Raw genomic sequence first — 12,781 nt, forward strand, 5'->3', positions numbered from 1 at the left:
GATGTGGGACTTGATCCCGGGACTCCAGGATCAAGACCTGAGCCAAAGGCAGCTGCTCAACCAACTGAGCCACCCAGGCGCCCAATTCTTAACTTTTTAAACCATGAACAATTTGGCAGTCTGCTAAAGCCTATTGATACCTTCTAAGAATAATGTTGTTAAATATGTAAAATAGTGATAATTTGGGTTTTTTTTTTTTTTTCTTAAAGATTTTATTTGAGGGGCGCTCGGGTGGCTCAGTCGGTTAAGCGACTGCCTTCGGCTCAGGTCATGATCCCAGGGTCCTGGGATCGAGCCCCACACTGGGCTCCCTGCTCGGCGGGAAGCCTGCTTCTCCCTCTCCCACTCCCCCTGCTTGTGTTCCCTCTCTCGCTGTGTCTCTCTCTGTAAAATAAATAAATAAAAAATCTTAAAAAAAAAAAAAAAAAGATTTTATTTGAGAGAGAGCATGTGAGTTGGGGCAGAGGCGGGGGTGGTGCAGAGAGAGAGGGAGAAGCAGCTCCCTGCTGAGCAGGGAGCCCGATGTGGGACTCGATCCTGGGACTCCAGGATCATGACCTGAGCCGAAGGCAGCTGCTCAACCAACTGAGCCACCCACTTACCTGGACGCATAGCGGGTCGTAGCACCTCCTTTTGTGGCGATTATGTTTATAAAACACAAACTGACAATTCAAAGCCCAACTGTACCCAAACCTTAAGAATAGCTTTTCTGCAGACTGGTCTGTGACTGTGGTACAAGTGTCTTTACACAATAAAAACTTTTTTTTTTCCCAAATAGTTGCACACTAAAAAATTTTACGCTGCGGCCTAAGGCCCTAAATAAAAACAAGTTAAAACAATTTTATTGAGATATAATTCACATATATTAGATAAAATTCACCATTTAAAAGTATACGATTCAGTGGGTTTTATTATATCCACAAGGTTACCCAGCTGTCAGCACTGTCTAATTTCAGAACATATCCACACCCCAAAAAGAAAACTCCATACTCATTTGTAGTCACTGCCCATCCCCTTTTCCCTGCAGCCCCTGGCAACCACTTAGCTACTTTCTGTTTCTGTGGATTGCCTGTTCTGGACATTTCATATAAACAGAATCTCACAATATGTGCTCTTAATTTACGTCTGGCTTCTTTCACCCAGCATCGTGTCTTCGATGTTTGTTGATGTTGCAGTGTTTAATAAAAACCATTTTAGAAAATGAAACTAATACTGAACCAACTAAGTATTTAATAGGGGGTGATTCTTTCTCAATTGAGGAGGTTGAAAACACAGGAGGAGCTGTTAGTGAAAGAAAAGTAGGAGCAAGAGGAGAAAAGGGTGAGAGACAGGCCGGAAGCTGGGGACAGAAAATATTAACAATGAAAAGAGATGTAGAAGGGAAGGAGTAATTGAGCTCTCTGTTGACTAAAACCAGTTTAAAGGATGAGGCTTTTAAAATGTACTTTTTACTTAACGTTTGAAACAGCTCATTCTGGGGTAGAAACAGTGATCGTTTTTCAGTCAGCTACCGGGGTCCAGGCTTCCCGGATCGAGGCCCCTTTGACATCTGACAAAATTATTTTCTCCAAATATCAGCAGGTAGTTCTTCCATCTGAGGCTCCTTCCTCACCAGCACCTCCCAGGGGCATGTATTCCTCTACAGTCTGCCTTCTAGATGTTAACTCAGCACAGGCTGCTGTTGCAGCTGGCTTTGTGGGTGGCATGTTTGACTTCTTTAAACCTTCTTCTGCTTATTGTCAACTCTGCTTTAGCAGAGTTTCTCCAAGCAGCGTAGGAAAAAAGTGCAACTGATTTGAATTGAAGATGACTAATGGTAGCAGCATTATGTACTTGATTAGCAACCCTTTGCTGGCTCTGTCCATGGGGGGAAACAGTGAGACAAATAATTAAATCTTTTCTTTGACTTTGGACTGCCTGTCATATTATTTGCTTACATTACCCTAAAGGCCAAGTTGCTTCCATTTCTCTTATGGTGGGGCAAGGAAAAACCCACCTTAGGGGGGAAAAATATTTCCATGAATAACTCATAAACAGGCTATGTGATCACTGGGAGCTAAAGGTTCTCTGAGCATGGATACTGCGTGGAGGGAACAGTGAAGGTCTCTATCCGTGAGAATGGCTGCTGGTTGATCATCAGACCAGAATCAGCAGCCTGATACTGTTTTAGTAGAAATCACAGATACTTTTATAGCTTTTAGTCTGCATATTACTGTGAGGCATCTGCCTTCACCTTCTTAAATTAGATGATTTACGTTTACTGAAAGCTACTGCTTTTATGAAGATCTGATGAGACAAAAGAAATAAGTTATTGTATTACAAAGAAAAAATACGTATTTAAAAACATAGAAAACCCCTGTCTACCATCCTAGAGCTTAGCTCTGCCATCCTGTAGGGACTTTTACTTCCAGGGGTTGAAACCAAAGCATGGGTCCTAGGAAGGGATGTTATTTGCCACCACCTGGCTGTTCCAGGCATGTCACTAGCTAGAACTGAGCTGGTGCTAGAGTGTGCAGAAGCATTATTTGGGCCTCACTTCCACAGATGCTCTGACTCAGTAAATGTGAGGAAGATACAGCAATCTGCACTTTTAACAGGCTATCCAGGTGATTCTGATGAAGGAGGCCTGGTTTTAGGGAGCATCAACTTACGGAATGGAATTTGGGGATGGGGAGAGGTTGGGGGGTGGGGGTGTCTGGTAATGCTGCCAGAAGGGAGAGGGGCAGACGGGGTGAGGACAGGAGACAGGAAGTAAGAGGAGTTCTTCAAAGGAAGGAAGTGCACCAAAAGACAAAATTTCTGTTTTTCAAGCTTGCCTAAGGCTTTGATAGTGGAGGTGTTATGTGGGAGGTGATTTGTTTGTGCACCTTTGGGATGATGGTGCACAGGTTGTGGATGCCCTGAGTAGAAGTATTTGGGCTATTTTAAAGTATGCAGAATTCAGTCTCCACCTCAGCCCAACCTCCCTCCTCTAGCACAAGGTCTAGGTCAGTATCACTGGGCCCGTTCTAGAGTCCAGTAGTAAAAGAGGAGGAGAAAGAAGAAAGTTGTGCATTTGCTAACTGCCGTTGCCTCCCACAGGGACGGTACCCTGCCCTGCTAACGTTTCCTTTCTCCCCTGAATTCTTACGAGGTTATGGAGTGTCTTCTCTTGGGGGGAGAAGTGAAGTCCGGGAGTACATGAGATCTCCAAGGGAAGGGAGGAGAAGAGGCCTGCACATCCAGACATTCCATCAGGCGGTGTTTACTGGATGTCTACTCTGTACGGGGGTTACATCTGGCCTTGAGGAGACAGTGGGAGCAAGGCTGGCATCGTCTTTGCCCTTATGGAGCTTAGAGTCGAATAGGAGAGACAGACACTATTCCGCTAGTTGTGCAACCAATTATGTAACAAAAAAGTGTGGTAAAGACTCCAAAGGAAATACATCAGGTCTATGAGATTATTTAACAGGTGGTTTTATCTATATCTAGTTTAAGGGGATAAACTTTAGGGGCAAAGAGAAAGAAAGAGCTAGTGAAAAAAATAAAGGGATAGCAGCCAATAGGTAGGTGGAAAAATGGATTTGTGGTGTGTTCGAGAAGCCAAGGAGGGAAAGGATTTCAAGGGAAGTTTGTGGTCCTCAAAGTCAAATTCTGCAGAAATGAAAAGGAAGATGGGAGGTGAGACTGGTCTACTGCATACAGCGATTTAAGCTGTTCTGGAAGAAGTTTCGGGATCAGGAGAGCAAGAGCCAGATTACAGGTGGTTAACAAATGAGAGGGTGGCGAAATCTTAAGTACTGTAATGGAGCTCTTACGCTCACTTTTTGGACTCTTAACATGAAGTACCTTGTAATGATCTGGCCGTGTTTGCGTTGTCGCCCTAGCTAGATTGACCACTCCCAGAAGGTTATGACAACAAACCCAGCCCCGAGCACTGAATCCACATGTAGCGTGAGAGTCCCCAGCTGGAGGCCCGAGATCTTAGGTCTGGTCCTGGTTCCCCTGCACCGAAACCACATACCTCAGGCACGAGCATCTCTTTCCTCATCTGTAAAATGGTATTCCTAACTTCCCTGCCACATGAGTTGTTGGAAGGACCTAATAGGACAGTCTGTACAAATGGACTTTGTGAGCTGAAAATCAGTTTTCTATGGAAGATACTGAGAATATTCGGTAAATGAGACTGGCTACGGAGGAAGTTCTGTGATGACCGGTTTTCTGTTTGCTTGTTTGTTTAGATTTGTTCCTTATATTGGGATTGTGACGATCCTCATGAATGACTATCCGAAATTTAAGGTAAGAGCCTATACTACATGTTTCATTAAACATGCACTCTTTTGCTCACTTTAGGAAACTATTACGTGGGTTACGGACTAATTGGTTAGTTTAGTAATTGGTCATGGTCACAAAAGCCAGCTCATGACTGAACTCTGAGGACTTGGACACTTTTAAAAGCTTCCCTGACTTGTGTTCTGTGTCTCTTTTCTAGTATGCAGTGCTCTTCTTGCTGGGTTTATTCGTGCTGGTGCATCGTGAGTAAGAAGTCTGCCTTGCTGTTCCTGGAAGATGCCGTACTTTTCGTTCCTGAATGTTTGGTTAGATATTGGTCTGTGATTGGTGGAGTGCAGAATGCACATGTTGGCGCTTCTCGGTAGCAGCGGTTTGCATTAGTTTCTGTTTCCACACCAGGGTACGTGTGGGCGGGTGCACGGGCACCATGGCGCGCACTCAAGGGGACTCTCAATCACAGGATTTCATACGTTGTCATTGTCACACTTTCACATTTTTGTACATCAGTGAATTTTTTATATTAAAAGGTTGAGCCAAAGCCCCCAGTGTTTGTATTTTGAAGCCAAGCTTCACTTCTAAAGTGCCTACAGAGTTCTGTAAATGAAAATGCAACTCTGCACGAGTTTGAAACTGTCATTCCTCCGTATAAGATGGGAATGGCATATCCTGAGGTGGTCGTAAGTCTTAACTTTTCAAATTTTAAATAAAAGACTTTGCATATTGAACCCCTTATTCCTGACTTGTGTTTGTCGGGAAAGCTTTGCCTTCCTCTGCTGGTTCTTAGCACCCTTGGGGGAGATAAAGGCTTTGATGTGAGCAGTCCTTCAGCTAAGAAGGTAGTCCTCATACTAACAACTGGTTTTTGTTTGTTTGTTTGTTTTTGTGGAGCAAAAGTGGCCATTGGCGTTCATAGGAAATCTCTTAGCCATAAAATTGATTCTTCACTAGGGTGTGACTCAGATGTGTAGAAACACAGTGTTGCTGAAAGGTTCAGAAAGTCTCACTGGGCTGCGAAGGCTCCTCTCCTTCTCTGCACTTGAGACACTCGCAGCCCTTTCTACACGTTGGCAGTGTGCTTCAGCCTCTGGAGGAAGCAGGAGAAAGGTGCCGGAGGGCAAGCGTGCTACTTGTTTTTTTAAAACTCTCATTTGCCTGAGCCTGTTCTCTTAAGTGCCTGGCTTCACTTTTCTCTCGTGCAGACTTAGAGAAGGCAAGGTTTAAAGTAGTGAATGCAAAGCCCAGTTGTGTCTTTCTTCCTCTCATATTGAGGCAGTTAGGGAAAGGGCCAGTGTAGGGTAAGCCAGTGTGTTTTAAGTACAAAATACTCTTAATTCTTTTTGTTCTCTTCTTGTATTAATGTGAAATCTGAAAGTAAGCAAATTTTCTGTGTTGGGCTAAATGAGCAGTTTCTATTATTTGTTCAGCTGAGGTGGATCAGCTGAAGTGGAAATCAGTCCACACTTTAATGTTAATGGAATCAGCATTAAAAGATGGAGACAATTTACAACTAAGAACAGTTAATCTTCCAAAGCTCTCCCATATAGAGAATAGTGCCATCCAAAATCCGTTAACTAGGCTTTAGTCTTTAAACTCTGGATGTGGGCTCTGAATGATCTCAACCGAGTAGGACACTTGGCACATCAGGGCTAGCAGGTGCTTCTTTGAACCTGCCAGTGAGGCTTGTATTGTACTTACATTTTCTCATGAGCCACGGAGAGTGTGGAAGCAGTCCCCCATGCATAGAATGGCAGAAAATTGCTACTCTCCCCATGTTTTTCCTCCTAATCACCTGCAGAGGATGGGGTTAACCGCTTGGCCTAACCATCGTCGCTCTGTTTTTGCAGCAGCCTTTCTGGGACTGCTTTGGAGAAGTCGTGTGCTTTGCTGCCCGGTGTTGGGATCCTGGGGTTCTTTGTGATCGTAGGTCGCCTGAGTTGTACTTGTATCCTCGGCCATCCAGATTTCTCCTCCGTATACACTTAAAACATTAAATATTTTCCTCATTTGTGTATTTTCACACCCAGTTTTGTTTTTCCTCCTTTGCTGGATGCTCTCGTTGGAAGCAATAGCTAAATTTTTCTGAGAAGTAATCAAATCATTCAGAAGTATTTGAATTACTCTCTTAGCCAAAAATAAAGATTATTTTGGGAGAGAGGTTTTATGTTGTCAATTTTTATATTGTCTGGTTTAGTGCTCAAATCTAAGACTTAAGCTGGGCAATTTTTTATTAGTAAATGTAAAGCGTTTTAGAGAATGTAAGACACGCTAGAGTTGTTCGATTTGGGTTGTAATGGAATCATGAGCTCTCTGAGATTTGGCTGGGCCGGTGGGAAGTTGGGAAGGCTTGCCCACTGTGAGTGTCGGGGATCAAAGAAGATGAGGACTGATAACACTTCAAGTGAGAATTTGATCATGGCGTTTTCTCTGGGCTGTGAGTCCTCCGCTGTCATCACTCCCAATGAGTAAGTCTCTTTGAGTTGTTTGCAAACGTCTGTCCTCACTTCTAGTCCCTGTCTCTCTCTTCCCTCCAAACACTTCTACTTGTTGTCCTGTTTGCAGTGAAGCTCGTAGCAGTTGCTGCAAACGAACCCTCCAGATTTCACCTTTTCTTTGAAGGAGTATTCACCTAGATTTTTTCAGTTTCCCAGCATATTTAGCCACTTACAAGCCCTACATTTACCCCTGTCATTCCATTTCTCATGGCCATCTCCTGACTCCAGAAACAAAGTCAGTGGTTCCCTTTGCTGGGGTGACTGTATGTCTCCATTTCCCTGCAGCAGGCCAGTCTGTGCCTGTTCGAGATCAGTTCCACTTGTTAATTAGTTTTAGTACCCCATTTGCTTTCAGAAGTGTCTCTTTTTGGACCATAAATGTTGTGTTGACCTTGTATTACCCCATGGGAAGTTCGGACTTTGAATTCAGCCAGCATTAAGCACTCTTGTGGTAAACTGCTGTATCTTCACTTACATTATCTTACACTCTCATTTCTGCTTGTGTGAGTCTCACTTTCTACAAAGAGTAACTGTCCTTCCTCCAACTCTCAGCATTTGCGGCCTTATGCTATTTGTGTAAGTTTGTGGATATGGCCTCAAGTTCCCCCATCAAATGGCAAGCCCCTCCTATGCAGGGGCCCTGCTTTATAGGCACCATACTCTGTTGTCCCAGCATGATTATACATGTTCTGTATAATCATGCAGTGGAACCAGAAGCAGTAACTTAGGGTGGCATTTTTTTTTTTTTTAAAGATTTTACTTATTTGAGAGAGAAAGAGAGCACGAGCACGGGGAGAGGCAGGGGGAGAAGCAGACTCCCCGCCGAGCAGGGAGCCCCACACAGGGCTCGATCCCAGGACCCTGAGATCATGACCTGAGCCGAAGGCAGACGCTTAACGACTGAGCCTTCCAGGCACCCCAGTAACTTAGGGTAGCATAATTGTTGAGCTGTTATTCTGGGGCAGAACAAATGAATCATTCAAGTGATTTGCACTTTCCGGTTATTTAGTAAGTACATTATCTTGGTCTTTCCAAATTTGAATTTGAAAACTTTCTCTCCCTGTGGTTCCATTTAAACAGTGTGTTCCCTTTCTAGAATTTTTTGTGTTAATCCTGTCTTCTTCCTTTTTATCTGTGTCCTCGGACTCTTCCTGCCTTCTCTTTTTCAGTGGGAGAAGTATTGGTGTTTGTCACTTTTCTTGGGGAGTCCCAGGTTTCTCAGAGAACCTAGGCTTAAAATAAAGGCTCTTTAGGGCGCCTGGGTGGCTCAGTTGGTTAAGCGTCCAACTCTTGATTTCGGCTCAGGTCATGATCTCAGCGTCGTGGGATCGAGCCCTGCATTGGACTCAGCAGGGAGTCTGCTGGAGATTCTCTCTCTCTCCCTCCCCCCACTCGCTCACTCTCTGTCTTTATCTCGCTCTCAAATAAGTAAATAAATATTAAAAAAAAAAAAAAGAATAAAGGCTCTGTGATCCTTAAGTGAATTTCTTGGTCGTTTGCTTTTGTGTGTTACCAAGTCCATACGGCCACTAAGAACAATGTGTGAGGGCTATCTCAGCATCTGAGGGCACCCTTCTTAGAACATCTATCACTCTGTTGAGCTTCCCGAATGATCCAGCTGATTCTGGCTGACTAAATAGATTGTCTACCTTCCTCAAGATGCTCCTTCAGTCGGACGGCCTATCCAGACTGTTTTCTGGCAAGGTAGATCTTTGTTACTATTCTCCCTTACTAGAACTGTAAGTAATACCAGCTAGACTTTTAGAAATAAACAACAAATATGACCCTTTGCACACAAGTGTTGGTGAGTCTGGGTGTAGAAGGAATTCTGTGTGACCAAGAAATGTTCATTAAAGACTAGAATATGCAGGAGTTACCAAAAAAAAAAAAAAAAAATAGGGCATTGCCTTCTAAGTGTTCTGTAGCATTCTAGGCCCTCAGGACTTTTTCCAGCCTCAGCTCTCTGCAGCACCCACATTCCTGTCCCCTTGACATTGGTCTCACTGAACAGACATCTAGTTTTCACTCATGCTGCCTGTGCCTGGAGTGCCTGTCCCTCTGCACCTGCTAGGAGCTTTCTCATTCCGCAGACACGTAGTGAGCATCTATTCGGGGCCAGATTTGGGACTAGCCACTGGGGTATAAAGATGAGTAAGGCATGGAACTGCTAGGAACTCAGTGCCTTAACCGGGGCAACATGTAAACAGGCTTTTTTTTTCCCACATAGGGTCCTAAGTGGAGTGATAGATGCACAGGGAGCTTAAAAGAGGAGTGTTTTTATTCTCAGCCACGCTCTCGAGTGTGTAGCACTTCCCACGCAGTGCTGTTGGGACTTTGCTCGTGACTCTTTAACAGCGCCCCCAGAGTGGTCTGTCTGCTGTGGGTCCCCTACCCCAACCAGCTCCTTGAAGGCGTTAAGACAAGGCCAACCTCTGGCTCATCCTTGTATATCCTCTAGTCCCTATCACAGTGCTTGTTGGCCCATTTTAGATTTATTAATAAATTGTTCCAAAAGTGATTTGGAGCAGCTCATAAAGATACATCTAGTACTCTGTGATAAGATATAAAATAATTGAAGAATCTAGGGTTGAAATAAGTGTGGAAGGAAATAAAGGATGAAGTCAGAGGTGAGGTTAGTGCCCTCAAGACACTCAAAAAGTTCTCCTGTCTGCTGGAGGAGATCCATAGTGTTGATTCTCAACTCCTTAGGGGCTAATGTAAAGAGGGAAACAATCATTTCTATGCCTTATGGAATGGGCATAAAATGGAATTAACAACAACAACAAAAAAAACCTTATAATACCCAAGGACCAAGAAATTTCTCTCCTGGGACCTCACTGCAAGGGCATGGTGTGATGTCCTGCAGTAATCTCTACATTAAGTAGCCTAATGATTTTCATAGAATTATTTCAGAGAATGTTCCTTTAGGTATAGTTTGGCAGCTTCTGCAGAGAGCCACCCCACAAAACACCAGCTACCCATCTAATCAGCCAGGAACCTCCAAACACCTTTCCTCTAGAACAGTGTTCCTTTTCTTTTATTTTTTTTTTAAGATTTTTTTTTTATTTATTCATGAGTGAGAGAAAGCACATGGGGAGGGTCGGAGAGAGCGGAAGAAGCAGACTCCTGGCTGAGTAGGGAGCCCGATGCGGAGCTCGATCACAGGACCCCAGGATCATGACCTGAGCCGAAGGCAGATGCTTAACCAACTGAGCCACCCAGGTGCCCCCAGAACAATGTTCCTTAATCTTTCAAAACTCATTGCCTCTTCTAAGAACCCTAAAAATCTCATACCTCTCCTCCATTCTCACAAACTCTCCCTCAGGTCTGTTGTATCCAACCTCCATCCTCACCAGCCAAGAATATTTTATCTTGCTTTTTTCTCAAGTTTGTATTATAAAAACAAGTTATTTCTTATATACAGTTAAATTATTATATTAAATATGACTTTCAAACTATAAATCCCTATTCTACCAATCTTGGGAGTTTCTGGAATGGTACCTCCTCTTGGTTAAGAATCGTTTCTCTAGAACCCTTGCTTTAACTGGCCAGTTTATTTAGATTGGTAAGCTGGATTCCAGCTTTACATCAAGGAGTCTAGTTAAAAGAATTTGTACTCAGGCTTTATGTCAGGCAAGTAAGTAAATCACTAGCATGAGGCTTGATCAAAGCAGTCAGCCTGACATCTTATTTAAACGGAAAAAGTGAGACTGCTATAGAATGTGCTTCTTCGAATTGGTCAAAAGTTGAGGTGGATATGCTGGCCTTTTAGTCCGTCAAACAACTCAGAGTATAATAGGCATTTTATTGACTGTGGTGTCAAGACCGCAGCTTTAGCGGGAACCTTTTCTTTCCCCGGTAACGGGCTTCAGGTTGAAAGCGGACTTTGCATTTCCTGGGACCCAGCTAATAATATTGAGTACTTAGAATTAGCCATGTGTTCCGCTAAGTACTTTTTTTATAATTTTTTTTTTTTTAAGATTTTATTTATTTATTTGACAGAGACAGAGACAGCGAGAGGGAACACAACAGGGGGAGTGGGAGAGGGAGAAGCAGGCTTCCCGCTGAGCAGGGAGCCCGATGTGGGGCTCGATCCCAGGACCCTGGGATCATGACCTGAGCCAAAGGCAGACGCTTAACGACTGAGCCACCCAGGCGCCCCCTCCGCTAAGTACTTTTGAATTCATGACAGATTTTTATTTTCTCTCATTCAGTCTTCAAAATAAACTCCATTTTACAAAAGAGAAACCACAAGTTAAGAGATTTGCCCAGGATCTCCTGGCCCGTGAATGGCACGGCCGCAACTCCAAGTCTGTTGCTTTTGTCATGTCACGGTGTTGGGCATCATAACCCAGTCCTTGTACCTTTATAATATCTAATGAGACTCTCGTTTGGCATAAATCCCACGACTGCAGGGCCCTTGGGAATTCTTTAGAGACTCTAGGTGGTCTTCTGTGGACTCGCTCAGATAAGCAGATCTGTTAGAAATAGATTCTCAGACAGATTTCCAAGCATTTAAATCTCTTTGGAGTTTAAAGAGTATTAATTTGAGTTACTGAATGTCCCCTGAAATACATGACTGTCCCACCCAAATAATTATGAATGCTGGGCCTGGGGCTCGTCACTTTCTTAGGTTTTTGTAAGTTCCCTGAGCACCTGTGCCATTGAGCTGAGCAGCGGCTGCTCTGGTCCCTTAGCCACTGGTGGGATTTGTCATCACTTTCTCGTTAGATGTAGGTATTTCTCCTTTTTTTTTGAATATTGCCTTAAAAAAATATTTTGTGTTTTGGCAGTTTCAGTTTCTGGTACATTTCCTGACTAATGGTGAATGTTCTGATTTTCTAGCTAATTCTTATGTGTTCCCTCTGACTTTGGGAAATTATATCCTATATCCCTGACTCTCCTCTTCAAGATTCTGCCGTTCTCCTGATTGTCCAGTCCTTTTCCATTCTGAAACTAAAGAGCAGAACCCGAGCTACCTCACTTGTTTCTCTTCATCCTCCCAGTCCACACAGGTGGAGATCTGTGCTCAAAGGTTTGCCAGGGGCGTGATTTTTATACCATCCTTTCCTGAGCCCCTCTGCATTTGTTGTCATTCCTTTTCACCAGACTCATGTATGTCTAATTTAAATTTCTGCTTTTCGCTTCCTCTGTTGTCCTCTGCACCTTTCATGTGCGTCAAGTCCACTATGGTTTTCTCCATTTGTGTAGTTTCTCTGCACCTAACTTGCTTTGTACTTGAATTAACTCATCTATAAAATGGGCATAATACTAGTTGTTACTACATCAAAATATAGTGTTGGTGATCAAGGGAGCATGCATGTAAGTACTTTTGGAAAACGACAACAAAGATTCAGTTGTGAAAAGATGTTACTTATAATTGATTCCAATTTGATGAAAATATAGCAAATAGTAATCACATGTCCTTTATTTCGAGCAATCTTTGATTAAAAACCACGGTGCAGTTCCAATGTTTTGTTGGTGTTGGTTATAGCAGGAGTTGTCATGTATCTTTCACCCCTGAATCATCTCTAGAATTGTCTTGTGAAGCTTGTGTAGATTTTCCTGTGGCTATCCTTGAAGGTTGTAGAAACCTGAGAAGGGCCCAGTGTGAGCACTGAAGAGCTTCCCTGTGGGCCTCCACCGGCCTCACTGTCAGTGTTCCCAGTGGGATGGAGGCCCTTAGACTTCCCTTGCCATCACAGTACGCTTGGGGAACGGGCAGCGGATAGCTGAGGTCTCATTCAAACTCAGAGCCTGGCACACTCCTTGGGACATCGAGCTTGGAAGTGCTGTCTTGGGCCAGCCACCCTCTCTGCCGGGCCTAATGCTTCTCATTCCCTGGACAGTGTTTCAGAACGGCTGTGGAGCTGCCACCCTGCTTCTTTCTCCAGGGCCCTCTGAGGCCTCTTGCTTGCTGTGCTAGCCTGACAGATAAAATGATGCCACTGGGGCACCTGAGGTCAGTCTTGGAGCTGTGAATGCAGGCTGCGACAGAGGAGGCTTGGCTGGAGCAT

The 12,781-nt window shown here is 43.9% G+C and overlaps 1 protein-coding gene across 2 annotated transcripts in view; it reads left to right on the top strand.

Annotated features, from left to right (window-relative positions):
- SEC11A (SEC11 homolog A, signal peptidase complex subunit) overlaps positions 1-4,997 on the top strand; it is a 39,376-nt gene extending 34,379 nt beyond the window's left edge. For both annotated transcript variants that reach the window (XM_032391953.1, XM_032391952.1), the window contains 2 exons: positions 4,221-4,278; positions 4,472-4,997. In XM_032391953.1, the coding sequence (XP_032247844.1) occupies positions 4,221-4,246 (26 nt within the window). In that variant the 3' untranslated portion in view covers positions 4,247-4,278; positions 4,472-4,997. The remainder of the gene's footprint in view (positions 1-4,220; positions 4,279-4,471) is intronic.
- Positions 4,998-12,781: the final 7,784 nt, after the last annotated feature.

This window comes from Phoca vitulina, unplaced genomic scaffold (assembly GCF_004348235.1).
Source record: "Phoca vitulina isolate PV1807 unplaced genomic scaffold, GSC_HSeal_1.0 scaffold65, whole genome shotgun sequence".
Taxonomy (NCBI): domain Eukaryota; kingdom Metazoa; phylum Chordata; class Mammalia; order Carnivora; family Phocidae; genus Phoca; species Phoca vitulina.